The sequence below is a fragment of the Nerophis ophidion genome, linkage group LG26 (genome assembly GCF_033978795.1).
Source record: "Nerophis ophidion isolate RoL-2023_Sa linkage group LG26, RoL_Noph_v1.0, whole genome shotgun sequence".
In the NCBI taxonomy this organism is placed as follows: domain Eukaryota; kingdom Metazoa; phylum Chordata; class Actinopteri; order Syngnathiformes; family Syngnathidae; genus Nerophis; species Nerophis ophidion.
In genome coordinates, this window is record NC_084636.1 from 8,578,524 (window position 1) to 8,592,658 (window position 14,135).

General features: G+C 36.9%; 1 protein-coding gene across 1 annotated transcript; it reads left to right on the forward strand.

The window, feature by feature from the left end:
• Nucleotides 1–13,710, forward strand: LOC133543475 (transcription factor 7-like 1-B). The gene is made up of 8 exons (XM_061888059.1): nt 1–186; nt 5,049–5,195; nt 5,315–5,376; nt 8,133–8,219; nt 8,294–8,447; nt 8,520–8,627; nt 9,899–9,935; nt 13,271–13,710. Exons 1-8 carry the CDS (start codon nt 70–72, stop codon nt 13,537–13,539), a joined length of 981 nt encoding a protein of 326 aa, XP_061744043.1. The 5' UTR covers nt 1–69; the 3' UTR covers nt 13,540–13,710.
• Nucleotides 13,711–14,135: the final 425 nt, after the last annotated feature.

Below are 14,135 nucleotides of genomic sequence, written 5' to 3' on the forward strand. Positions count from 1 at the left end.
CCAGACCAGTGGACGGACGAGAAACGCCGGACGACGCCAAGTCAACTTATCCCAACTACATTTGCCGCCATGGATCCAGACTGGGACCTGATCTTCGAACTGATCGACGAGGACTTAGGTACCAAAATCTCGCCGGAAATTGGCCACCGTCGTCGGTTCGAAGACTGCATCTACCACGGGGAACAGGTAGGTTCGAACATGCACGTTTTGTCAAAGTAACGATGCAAAGTCTTTATTAGGAACGTACATCATATTAATAGTCAAGTAGACACTTATTACACTGATTATTTTTCCGAGTTGTTCACTTTTAAGTCTTTTTCAAGTTGAAGGGTACACCATCCATCCATCCATTTTGTAAGGATATGCGACCCCGAAAGGGACAAGCGGTAAAAAAATGGATGGATGGATGCACTATAATTTAACATGTAGCAAACGTTAAAAAGGCGATGCGAATGTTTAATAGTAGAGTTGTACCCAGAATCAATTGGCCTGCATCACCTGTGTCAAACTCCAATATGTACTTCAGTAAAGTACCTCATCTTTTTTAATAAAAATATTCCTCCTTTCAATTTGGACAGAAAAAATGCATGTTTTCTAAACTAGACAATCATCCGACTGACCCCAAAAAAACATTATCTTAACACAGGGGTGTCCAAAGTGTGGCCCTCAGCTCCAGGTATGTGCATATTGTTGGACAACAGTAAGAATATTTTAAAAATCAGCGATGATTTATGATGTTCTGAAGGGAAAAAGCTGACAATTTGATACCAATAACTCGGGGGTGGGGTGAAAAATGTGTAATGATAGTATTCACTGTTAGAAGCGGCCCTCTGGGGCCAAACATAACTGCGATGTTAATGTACATCATAATAATAGTCAAGTAATCACTTATTAAACTGCTCATTTTCCAAGTTGTTCACTCTACAGTTGAAGGGTACACCATCCATCCATCCATCCATTTTGTAAAGATATGCCACCCCGAAAGGGACAAGCGGTAAAAAATGGATGGATGTACTATAATTAAATATGTGTCAAACGTTAAAAAGGCGATGTGAATGTTTAATAGTAGAGTTGTACCCAGAATCAATTGGCCTGCATCACCTGTGTCAAACTCCAGAATGTAGTGAAGTGAAGTGAAGTGAATGATATTTATATAGCGCTTTTTCTCTAGTGACTCAAAGCGCTTTACATAGTGAAACCAGTGTACCTCAGTAAACTACCTCATCTTTTTTAATAAAAAATGTTCATCCTTTAAATTTTGACAGAAAAAAAGCATGTTTTCTAAGCCTGACAAACATCCGACTGATCCAAAAAAACACTATCTTAACACAGGGGTGTCCAAAGTGTGGCCCGCGGCTCCATTTTTGTGCATATTGTTGGACAACAGTAAGAATATTTCAAAAAGAGCGATGATTTATGATGTTCTGAGGGGGAAAAAAGCTGACAATTTGATACTAATAACTCGGGAGTGGGGAGAAAAATGTGTAATAATAGTATTAACTGTTAGAAGCGGCCCTCTGGGGCCAAACATAACTGCGATGTTCACGTACATCATATTAATAGTCAAGTAAAGACTTATTAAACTGCTTTTTTTTCAAGTTGTTCACTCTACAGTTGAAGGGTACACCATCCATCCATCCATTTTGTAAAGATATGCCACCCCGAAAGGGACAAGCGGTAAAAAATGGATGGATGTACTATAATTAAATATGTAGCAAACGTTAAAAAGGCGATGCGAATGTTTAATAGTAGAGTTGTACCCAGAATCAATTGGCCTGCATCACCTGTGTCATACTCCAGAATGTACTTCAGTAAAGTACCTCATCTTTTTTAATAAAATTATTCATCCTTTCAATTTGGACAGAAAAAAAATGTTTTCTAAGCTAGACAATCATCCGACTGACCCCCAAAAAACACTATCTTAACACAGGGGTGTCCAAAGTGTGGCCCTCAGCTCCGGTTTTGTGCATATTGTCGGACAACAGTAAGGATATTTCAAAAAGAGCGATGATTTATGATATTCTGAAGGGAAAAAGCTGACAATTTGATACCAAAAACTCGGGGGTGGGGAGAAAAATATGTAATAATAGTATTCACTGTTAGAAGCGACCTTCTGGGGCCAAACATAGCTGCGATGCTCACAAAAATCATATTAATAGTCAAGTAAACACTATTAAACTGCTCATTTTCCAAGTTCTTCACTCTACAGTTGAAGGGTATACCATCCATCCATCCATTTTATAAAGATATGCCACCCCCCGAAAGGGACAAGCGGTAAAAAATGGATGGATGTACTATAGTTAAATACGTGTCAAACGTTAAAAAGGCGATGTGAATGTTTAATAGTAGAGTTGTACCCAGAATCAATTGGCCTGCATCACCTGTGTCAAACTCCAGAATGTAGTGAAGTGAAGTGAATGATGTTTATATAGCGTTTTTTCTCTAGTGACTCAAAGCGCTTTACATAGTGAAACCAGTATACCTCAGTAAACTACCTCATCTTTTTTAATAAAAAATGTTCATCCTTTAAATTTTGACAGAAAAAAAGCATGTTTTCTAAGCTAGACAAACATCCGACTGATCCAAAAAAACACTATCTTAACACAGGGGTGTCCAAAGTGTGGCCCGCGGCTCCATTTTTGTGCATATTGTTGGACAACAGTAAGAATATTTCAAAAAGAGCGATGATTTATGATGTTCTGAGGGGGAAAAAAGCTGACAATTTGATACTAATAACTCGGGAGTGGGGAGAAAAATGTGTAATAATAGTATTAACTGTTAGAGGCGGCCCTCTGGGGCCAAACATAACTGCGATGTTCACGTACATCATATTAATAGTCAAGTAAAGACTTATTAAACGGCTTATTTTTCAAGTTGTTCACTCTACAGTTGAAGGGTACACCATCCATCCATTTTGTAAAGATATGCCACCCCGAAAGGGACAAGCAGTAAAAAATGGATGGATGTACTATAATTAAATATGTGTCAAACGTTAAAAAGGCGATGTGAATGTTTAATAGTAGAGTTGTACCCAGAATCAATTGGCCTGCATCACCTGTGTCATACTCCAGAATGTACTTCAGTAAAGTACCTCATCTTTTTTAATAAAATTATTCATCCTTTCAATTTGGACAGAAAAAAAATGTTTTCTAAGCTAGACAATCATCCGACTGACCCCCAAAAAACACTATCTTAACACAGGGGTGTCCAAAGTGTGGCCCTCAGCTCCGGTTTTGTGCATATTGTCGGACAACAGTAAGGATATTTCAAAAAGAGCGAGGATTTATGATATTCTGAAGGGAAAAAGCTGACAATTTGATACCAAAAACTCGGGGGTGGGGAGAAAAATATGTAATAATAGTATTCACTGTTAGAAGCGACCTTCTGGGGCCAAACATAGCTGCGATGCTCACAAAAATCATATTAATAGTCAAGTAAACACTATTAAACTGCTCATTTTCCAAGTTCTTCACTCTACAGTTGAAGGGTACACCATCCATCCATCCATTTTATAAAGATATGCCACCCCCCGAAAGGGACAAGCGGTAAAAAATGGATGGATGTACTATAATTAAATACGTGTCAAACGTTAAAAAGGCGATGTGAATGTTTAATAGTAGAGTTGTACCCAGAATCAATTGGCCTGCATCACCTGTGTCAAACTCAGGAATGTACTTCAGTAAACTACCTCATCCTTTTTAATAAAAAATGTTCATCCTTTCAATTTTGACAGAAAAAAAAGCATGTTTTCTCTCCGACTGACCCCAAAAAAAACACTATTTTAACACAGGGGTGTCCAAAGTGTGGCTTGCAGCTCTGGTTTTGTGCATATTGTTGGACAACAGTAAGTGCCCTTTCTGGGGATTGTAATAGAGATCCATCTGGATTCATGAACTTAATTCTAAACATTTCTTCACAAAAAAAAAACCCTTTAAAATCCATATTTATGGAACATGTCCACAAAAAATCTAGCTGTCTACACTGAATATTGCATTGTTGTATTTCTTTTCACAGTTTAGGAACTTACATCCATATTTTGTTGAAGTATTATTCAATAAATATATTTATAAAGGATTTCTGAATTGTTGCTATTTTTCGAATATTTTAAAAAAAATCTCACATACCCCTTGGCATACTTTCAAGTACCCCCAGGGGTACGCGTACCCCAATTTGAGAACCACTGCCCTATACATACATAACAATAAGTTTGCACACACCTTCTCCTCATTCAATGTGTTTTCTTTATTTTCACGACTATTTACATTGTAGATTGTCCCTGAAGGCATCACAACTATGAATGAACACATGTTGAGTGATGTACTTAACAAAAAAAGGTGTAATTTGTATTCTAGTTTCTTCAAAATAGCCACTTACTGCTTTGCACACTCTTTGCATTCTCTCGATGAGCGTCAAGTACACCTGTGAAGTGAAAACCATTTCAGGTGACTACCTCTTGAAGCTCATGGAGAGAATGCCATGAGTGTGCAAAACAGTAATCGGAGCAAAGGGTGGCTATTTTGAAGGAACTAGAATACAAAACATGTTTTCAGTTATTTCACCTTTTTTTTTGTTAAGTACATAACTCCACATGTGTTCATTCATAGTTGTGATGCCTTCAGGGACAATCTACAATGTAAATAGTCATGAAAATAAAGAAAACACATTGAATGAGGAGGAGGTGTGTCCAAACGTTTGGCCTTTACTGTATATTCCAAACATTTTTTTGTTAGAATAAAATGCTTATTCCCCGCGCTTGTGATTTTAAAAGCAAGTACGTTATCTAGCAATTTGTACGTAAAAAAAAAGACTAATAACATAAAGAAGTGTGTAATAATATATATATATATATTTTTTTTTTTTTGAGAGCAGCCATAATCGCAAGTTTGAAACAAGTTTGAAACCCCTGGCCTACATAGTGTACTTAACTGCAGAGAGTACAGGGTGTTGAGCAGATAAAAAAAAAAAAAAACATGTAAAATAGTATATATAATATTTTATAACACTAATATATTGCTGCTGTTTGTTTGTGCTAACCTCCACTCGTTCAGATAATGGCGCCTTTCAGTCATCTGGCCCCTCCTCAAACAGTCAGACCCCCAATGGCGCCCGTCAATCATCTGGTGCCTCCGCCACAAACAGGGAGACCCTCAATGGCGCCCGTCAGTCAGCTGCCGCTGCCGCCACCTCCACCGACGGTAAGACCCTCACTCACAAATACAAATGCATGTAAAGGAGCTTGAAAAAAATGGCATTTGTCATGAATGAAATGCTGACACCTGATGGACATGTGGCGACTTTAACGATGTGTCAACAGGTCAGCTGTGTTCCTGTGGTGATCCAGCCGGAGGTCATGGGCCAAAATCCTGTAGGAGTCATGTAAGTAACACTGAATTACCATATTTTCCGTAATGTAGAGTGCAGATATGTACGTTATGAAATGAGTTATTTACACAAAAAGATTCTGTAAATGTCTATTTACGTACTTTAATTGTTTCCAAACAACGTCAGCAACAAGGCAGTAAAACGGCTGATCAAACAAAACAGAAGTAACTAGCTGCGGAAGCTAAGTCTCCAATCAGCTAAACAGACTCAATAACTCCATGGTGACGTTTTGGTGAATTTACTGAAGAATTAGTGAAACTGAAACAATGCAAAAAATGCATGAAAACACTACTATCAAATATGTGACGGTTTGGTAAGTATGAATAGTTTTAGTTTAATTGTAAAACTAGCAAATGTTGCTTGAACTGATGAATAAAAAAACAATACGAGTAGAAACTCTATTAACAATTTTCCTTGTGGATGAATAAAGTTTGTCTAAGTCTACGGAAAACTAGAAGACGGAACGGCACTTGTGCTTCCAGTTTAAGGCGCTAAACAGACGTTCAATCTGCAGTGAGCGAACTCGTCCTAAATATGGCGCCAGAGCACACACAAAAAAAAACAACACCTTTTTCAGCGTCTCTCTGTGTAATATGAAAACTATTTGTTGAGTACAAAACATTATGGCCGATAGCAAAATAATAAAATAAAAAATTCAATCAATCAGTCAATGTTTATTTATATAGCCCTAAATCACAAGTGTCTCAAAGGGCTGCACAAGCCACAACGACATCCTCGGTTCAGAGCCCACATAAGGGCCAGTGGGACGTTAATGTGAATGACTATGAGAAACCTTGGAGAGGACCGCACAATTGCGGTCAAAAATGGATGGGATAGATAGCTAAAAATGCTAAAAACATATTAAAGGGGAACATTATCACCAAACCTATGTAAGCGTCAATATATACCTTGATGGTGCACAAAAAAGACCATCTATTTTTTTAACCGATTTCCGAACTCTAAATGGGCGAATTTTGGCGAATTAAACGCCTTTCTGTTTATCGCGCTGGAGGCGATGACGTCAGAATGTGACGTCGCCGAGGTAACACGTCCACCATTTTCATTTTCAACACATTACAAACACCGGGTCTCAGCTCTGTTATTTTCCGTTTTTTTGACTATTTTTTGGAACCTTGGAGACATCATGCCTCGACGGTGTGTTGTCGGAGGGTGTAACAACACTAACAGGGAGGGATTCAAGTTGCACCACTGGCCCGAAGATGCCAAAGTGTCTGCCGCCAGACCCCCGTTGAATGTGCTGGAGTGTCTCCACATTCTACCAGCGATGCTAGTCAACGAAATCACAATTGTGAGTTTTGTTGATGTTGACTGCCAGCTAATCGATGCTAACATGCTACGCTAATCGATGTTAACATGCTATTTACCGGCGGTGCTAAAGCAGACATGGAACAAAGATGTATGGATAACCTGCAGATGCATTTGCAACTATCTTACGTTTCCTTCCACCCACATGTCACAAGATACGAAAGTCCTGATCGTTTGGTCCGCACATTTTACCGGCGATGCTAACGCAGCTATTCGGCCGTGCTATGGCTATGAATAGCGTCAATAGCTATTCACTCAAAAGCTTCAGTTTCTTCTTCAATATTTTCATACTCCAACCATCTGTTTCAATACATGCGTAATCTGTTGAATCGCTTAAGTCGCTGAAATCCGAGTTTGAATCCGAGCTAATGACACTATATCTTGCTGTGGTATTCCCATTGTTTGTTTACATTGGCAGCACTGTATGACGTCACAGGGAAATGGCCAGTGTCTTCGCAGAGAGCCGAAAATCAAGCACTTTAAAGCTTTATTTAGGGATATTCCGAGACCGGTAAAATTTTGAAAAAAAATACAACAAGCCACTGGGAACTGATTTTTATTGTTTTTAACCCTTTTGAAATTGTGATAATGTTCCCCTTTAAAAAGCGCACCAAGTAACAATTAGCACGGTAGCTAACATATGATCAGCACGCCCAAAATGGACGTGCTGCTGGACACAACATGAAAGTAAACACTTCTACACGAAGACATGAAATATTTCTATTCCATCCACGCTTCGTAAAGCTAAACGTTTGTACGGTGAATGGTTCGTAAATCAGTAATAGTTAGAGATGTCCGGTAATATCGGCCGATAAATGCTTTAAAACCTGGGCAAATTTAGGCACGTTAAGCTTTTCAATCTGGCCCGCCAGACATTCCCAAATATTTTTTTAGAGCTTTAAGATGTAAGTCTTGAACTATACAACATATTCCAATGGTTGGAATCTGCACTTTTGCATGATATTTTAGTGACTAGTGATCTACAATGTAAATAATCATGAAAGTAAAGAAAACACATTGAATGAGAAGGTGGGTCCAAACTTTTGGCCTGTACTGTATATCTATATACATATACATATATATATATATATATATATATATATATATATATATATATATATACATATATATATCTTAATTAGATTATCCAGAGAATAGTGCTCGATACCGTGGTAGAGCGCAATATATGTATGTGTGGGAAAAAAATCACAAGACAACTTTATCTCTACAGAACTGTTTCATGAGGGGTTCTCTCAATCATCAGGAGATTTCCTGATGATTGAGGAAACCCCTCATGAAATAGTTCTGTAGAGATAAAGTAGTCTTGTGATTTTTTTTCCCACACATACATATATATATATATACATATATATATATATATATATATTATAGTGTATACCTGCTAACATGTAGTGTGTGTGCAGGTGTAGCAACGGTCAGCTGCTGTTCAAGATGGAACCTGGAGAGGAACCTGACACCTTCTTCACCAACCCTCCTCCAAACTCATCAAAGTAATTGCGGTGCACTACCTCCTACGTCCACACGGGGGCGACTCACGCTCACACTGTTTCCCCATGTGTTGCAGGAGAAAGAAGAGGACAGGGAACAACGTGGACAGGCCTTACATCAAGAAGCCTCCAAACGCCTTCATGCTGTTCATGAAGGAGCAGCGTCCCGCCGTCAAGGCCAAGTTCCTCAACAAGGACAGCGCCACCGTCAATAAAGCCCTCGGCCAGATGGTTTGTGTTGTTGTTGTTGCTGTTGTTGTTGATCTTCATGGAGTTGTGTACTGACAGCGCCATGTTTTGCAGTGGAAATCTCTGACACCACCGGAGCAGGAGAAGTATTTCCAGGAAGCCGAGATGCTCAACCAAATCCATGCCAACATGTACCCGCAATGGTCTTGCCGAGACAACTACGTATGTGCACACACACACACACACACACACGCACACAAACACACACACGTGTTTCATACCTTCTTGAGACCTCCGAAAAATGCCTACCAGCCTTTCTAGATGTATAAAGATGTGTATTTACAACATTAATAATATATACATACTATGCAAATATAAAAAAGCTTGTTGTGAAAAATGAGTTGGAATTTCACAAGAAAAAGGTCACAATTTCACAAGAAAAACTTAGAATTGTGGCAGTGTTATAATAAAAGTCATCATTTTACTCAACACAAGTCAACATTTTACAAGAAAAAGTGAACATTTGTGCAATATTATGATAAAAGTTGGAATTTTGCTCAATAATAGCCACCATTTTACAAGAAAAGCTTAACATTTTGGCAGTTTTAAGAAAAAGGTTATAGTTTTATTCGACAAAAGTCACAATTTTATAAGAACACTTTAAAATGTTGGCAATATTATAATAATAATCGTAATTTTAACTGGCAAAATTATAACAAAAGTTGTAATTTTACTCAAAAAATGTCACTATTTTACAAGAACAACCTAAAAAATAGACAATATTGTGATAAAAGTCTGAATTTCATATGACAAATGTCACCATTTTGCATTAAAAACGAATAATTTTACATAAAAAAAGTAATACTTTTACGAGAAAATATAGCAATATTACAGAAACAGAAAGAATATGAGAAATTGTTCCCAATTTTATACGAAAAAGTCAACACATTGTGAGAAAAAGACTGCTTTTAGTTCATGTTTTTTTTTTGTTGAATGTTTGTAATTGGTTTTTAAACTTCATTTTTACTAAGTTATTACAACATGTCTACATATATATATATATATATGTATATATATACATATATATATATATGTATATGATTTTATTTTTTTTAGTACATTTGGCCAAAGGGGGCGCATTTCAATTTTTTACACACAGATGTTATTTCATATATTGACCAGAGGGGGAGCACTTTTAAAACCGACACAGTCAATTAGAAAAATCCCTCCTTTTTGAGACCACCTTAATGTTGATAGATTTCACCAGCAGGTGTGCAAATGAGACATTCTCCAATAGATGCAATGCTTTTCTGTATTGGGAGCATGACTTCGGTCCTAACTTGTTCACACCTCATATGGAAGCTACTTTTCCTTCTTGGTGTCTCAAGAAGGGTAGAAATACAAGAACACACACACACACACACTCACACACACAGACACACACACACACACACACACACTTGCAGCCAGTTAACTGAGTGTTGTGTGTGCAGGGCAAAAAGAAGAGGAGGAAGTGGAGGAACCCACCAGGTAAGATATTCATTGTTATAAAGCAGTGAGTCTATAAGTGTGTGTCGTGTCACTGTGTCATGTTACAGCTGCTTTGTTTTTCATGACTACTTAGGCTTACTACGCTACTGTGTTGTAACGCTGGTCAGAGAGCCCAGTGTTTTCTGAGGCGACACTGAAATGCTCATGTTAGAAACACAAGACTGGACTACTAGTTAATAATGTTACAAACTTGAGACTAGACAACTTGTTAATGTTGGGAAAATGAGACTAGACTACTAGTTAATAATATTATAAACATGTGGCTAGACTACTAGTTAATAATGCTGGAACATGGGACTAGACTACTATTTAATAATGTTAGAAATATGTGACTAGACTGCCAGTTAATGTTAGAAACATGAGACTAGACTACTAGTTAATCATGTTAGAAAAATGGGACTAGACTACTAGTTAATAATGCTAGAAACTTGAGACTTGACAACTTTTTAATGTTGGAAACATGAGACTAGACTACTAGTTAGTAATGTTAAAAAAACATGGGACTAGACTACTAGTTAATACTGTTAGAAACATGGGACTAGACTGCTAGTTAATAATGTTAGACACATGAGACTAGACCAGTAGTTAATAATGTTAGAAACATGGGACTAGACTATTAGTTAATAATGTTAGAAACATGAGACTACAAAACCTGTTAATGTTGGAGACATGAGATTAGACTACTAGTTAATAATGTTAGAAACATGAGACTAGACTACTAGTTAATAATGTTAAGAACATGACACTAGACAACTTGGTAATGTTAAAAACATGAGACTAGTTTACTAGTTAATAATTTTAGAAACATTGGACTAGACGGTTAGTTAACAATGTTAGAAACATGAGACTAGGCAATAGTTCATTTTTGAAACGTGGAACTGATGACTAGTTAACAATGTTAGAAACATGAGACTGGACTACTAGTTAATGATGTTTAAAACATTAGACTAGACAACTTGGTAATGTTAGAAACATGAGACTAAACTATTAGTTAATAATGTTAAAAACATGAGACTAGACAACTTGGTAATGTTAGAAACATGAGACTAGACTACTAGTTAATAATGTTAAGAACATGAGACTAGACAACTTGGTTGTGTTAAAAACATGAGACTAGTTTACTCGTTAATAATTTTAGAAACATGGGACTAGACGGTTAGTTAACAATGTCAGAAAAAGGAGACTAGGCAATAGTTATTCTTTTAAAGGTGGAACTGACAACTAGTTAACAATGTTAGAAACATGAGACTCGACTACTAGTTAATGATGTTAAAAACATGAGACTGGACTACTAGTTAATGATGTTAAAAACATGAGACTAGACAACTTGGTAATGTTAGAAACATGAGACTAGACTACTAGTTAATGGTAAAACATGAGACTACACAACTTGGTAATGTTAGAGACATGAGACTAAACTACTTGTTAATAACGTTAAAAACATGACACTAGACAACTTGTTAATGTTTGAAACATGAGACAAGACTACTAGTTAATAATGTTAAGAACATGAGACTAGACAACTTGATTATGTTAAAAACATGAGACCAGTTTACTAGTTAATAATTTTAGAAACATGGGACTAGACGGTTAGTTAACAATGTTAGAAACATGAGACTAGGCAATAGTTAATTTTTGAAAGGTGGAACTGATGACTAGTTAACAATGATAGAAACATGAGACTGGACTACTAGTTAATGATGTTAAAAACATGAGACTACACAACTTGGTAATGTTAGAAACATGAGACTAGACTACTAGTTAATAATGTTAAAAACATGAGACTAGACAACTTGGCAATGTTTGAAACATGAGACTAGACAACTAGTTAATACTTTTGGAAAGATGAGACCAGACTACTAGTTAATAATGTTAAAACCATCAGACCAGACTTCTAGTTAATAATGTTAGAAACATGACACTAGACTACTAGTTAATACTTTCAGAAAGATGAGACCAGACTACTAGTTAACCATGTTGGAAAGATGAGACTAGACTACTAGTTAATACTTTTAGAAAGATGAGACTAGACTACTAGTTAATACTTTTAGAAAGATGAGACCAGACTACTAGTTAATAATGTTAAAACCATGAGACCAGACTACTAGTTAATAATGTTAGAAACATGAGACTAGACTACTAGTTAATACTTTCAGAAAGGTGAGACCAGACTACTAGTTAACCATGTTGGAAAGATGAGACTAGACTACTAGTTAATACTTTTAGAAAGATGAGACTAGACTACTAGTTAATACTTTTAGAAAGATGAGACCAGACTACTAGTTAATAATGTTAAAAACATGAGACTAGACAACTTGGTAATGTTTGAAACATGAGACTAGACTACTAGTTAATACTTTTGGAAAGATGAGACCAGACTACTAGTTAATAATGTTAAAACCATGAGACCAGACTACTAGTTAATAATGTTAGAAACATGAGACTAGACTACTAGTTAATACTTTCAGAAAGATGAGACCAGACTACTAGTTAACCATGTTGGAAAGATGAGACTAGACTACTAGTTAATAGTTTTAGAAAGATTGAGACTAGACTACTAGTTAATACTTTTAGAAAGATGAGACCAGACTACTAGTTAATAATGTTAAAACCATGAGACCAGATTACTAGTTAATAATGTTAGAAACATGAGACTAGACTACTAGTTAATACTTTCAGAAAGATGAGACCAGACTACTAGTTAACCATGTTGGAAAGATGAGACTAGACTACTAGTTAATACTTTTAGAAAGATGAGACTAGACTACTAGTTAATACTTTTAGAAAGATGAGACCAGACTACTAGTTAATAATGTTAAAACCATGAGACCAGATTACTAGTTAATAATGTTAGAAACATGAGACTAGACTACTAGTTAATACTTTCATAAAGATGAGACCAGACTACTAGTTAACCATGTTGGAAAGATGAGACTAGACTACTAGTTAATACTTTTAGAAAGATGAGACTAGACTACTAGTTAATACTTTTAGAAAGATGAGACCAGACTACTAGTTAACCATGTTGGAAAGATGAGACTAGACTACTAGTTAATACTTTTAGAAAGATGAGACTAGACTACTAGTTAATACTTTTACAAAGATGAGACCAGACTACTAGTTAATAATGTTAAAAACATGAGACTAGACAACTTGGTAATGTTTGAAACATGAGACTAGACTACTAGTTAATACTTTTGGAAAGAAGAGACCAGACTACTAGTTAATACTTTTAGAAAGATGAGACCCGACTACTAGTTAACCATGTTGTAATGATGAGAGCAGATGAGTGATGAGTGTGTTGTGTGTGTCAGAGGTGGCAGGCCAGACTAGGAGCACGCGTGAGACCATGGTCCAGACCATGAGGCTGCAGTCTGTCAGCGACATGGCCGTCAAGCAGGAGGCGGCGGACATGGACCTGGCCTTCTGCACGGCGGCGGCTGCGGCGGCGGGCGCCACCCCCTTGGAGCAGTGGACACAGACGTACATCAGCCAGAGCGCCACACAGCTGCTCAGTGTGGAAAGCGTCTCCACAGACTTTTTTAACTCATGTGTAAATAATAACTATTGTGGATATTGTTGATTTGTTTTTGTTTCTTTTTCATGCTCCATGCTGTACAGTTCTTACCTGTTGTTGTTACGTTGGGATTGTCTTTTTGATAAACACTCTGTAAATACTTCTACGTTTTATTGTTCTGAGTACGTATGCCATTGTCACCGTTTTAATTAAAAATACGCTCTGTCACTTTAAATAAATAATAAAAAAACAAGAAAACGTTTGAGTCATATCTCCTATGTGTGACTGCAATCTACTGGTCACACTTATGTCACCATACACATATCTACTATGTGTGACTGCCATCTACTGGTCACACTTATCATGTCACCATACACGTATCTCCTATGTGTGACTGCCATCTACTGGTCACACTTATCATGTCACCATACACGTATCTCCTATGTATGACTGCCATCTACTGATCACACTTATCATGTCACCATACACGTATCTCCTATGTGTGACTGCCATCTACTGGTCACACTTATCATGTCACCATACACGTATCTCCTATGTATGACTGCCATCTACTGATCACACTTATCATGTCACCATACACGTATTTCCTATGTGTGACTGACATCTACTGGTCACTTATCATGTCACCATACACGTATTTC

Excerpts from the sequence above, each read along its gene's own strand:
- LOC133543475 (XM_061888059.1), top strand. The coding sequence starts at position 70 with ATGGATCCAGACTGGGACCTGATCTTCGAACTGATCGACGAGGACTTA. Across the intron at positions 8,220-8,293 it reads CCTCCTCCAAACTCATCAAA|GAGAAAGAAGAGGACAGGGA; the intron begins GTAATTGCGGTG and ends CATGTGTTGCAG. Across the intron at positions 9,936-13,270 it reads GAAGTGGAGGAACCCACCAG|AGGTGGCAGGCCAGACTAGG; the intron begins GTAAGATATTCA and ends TGTGTGTGTCAG.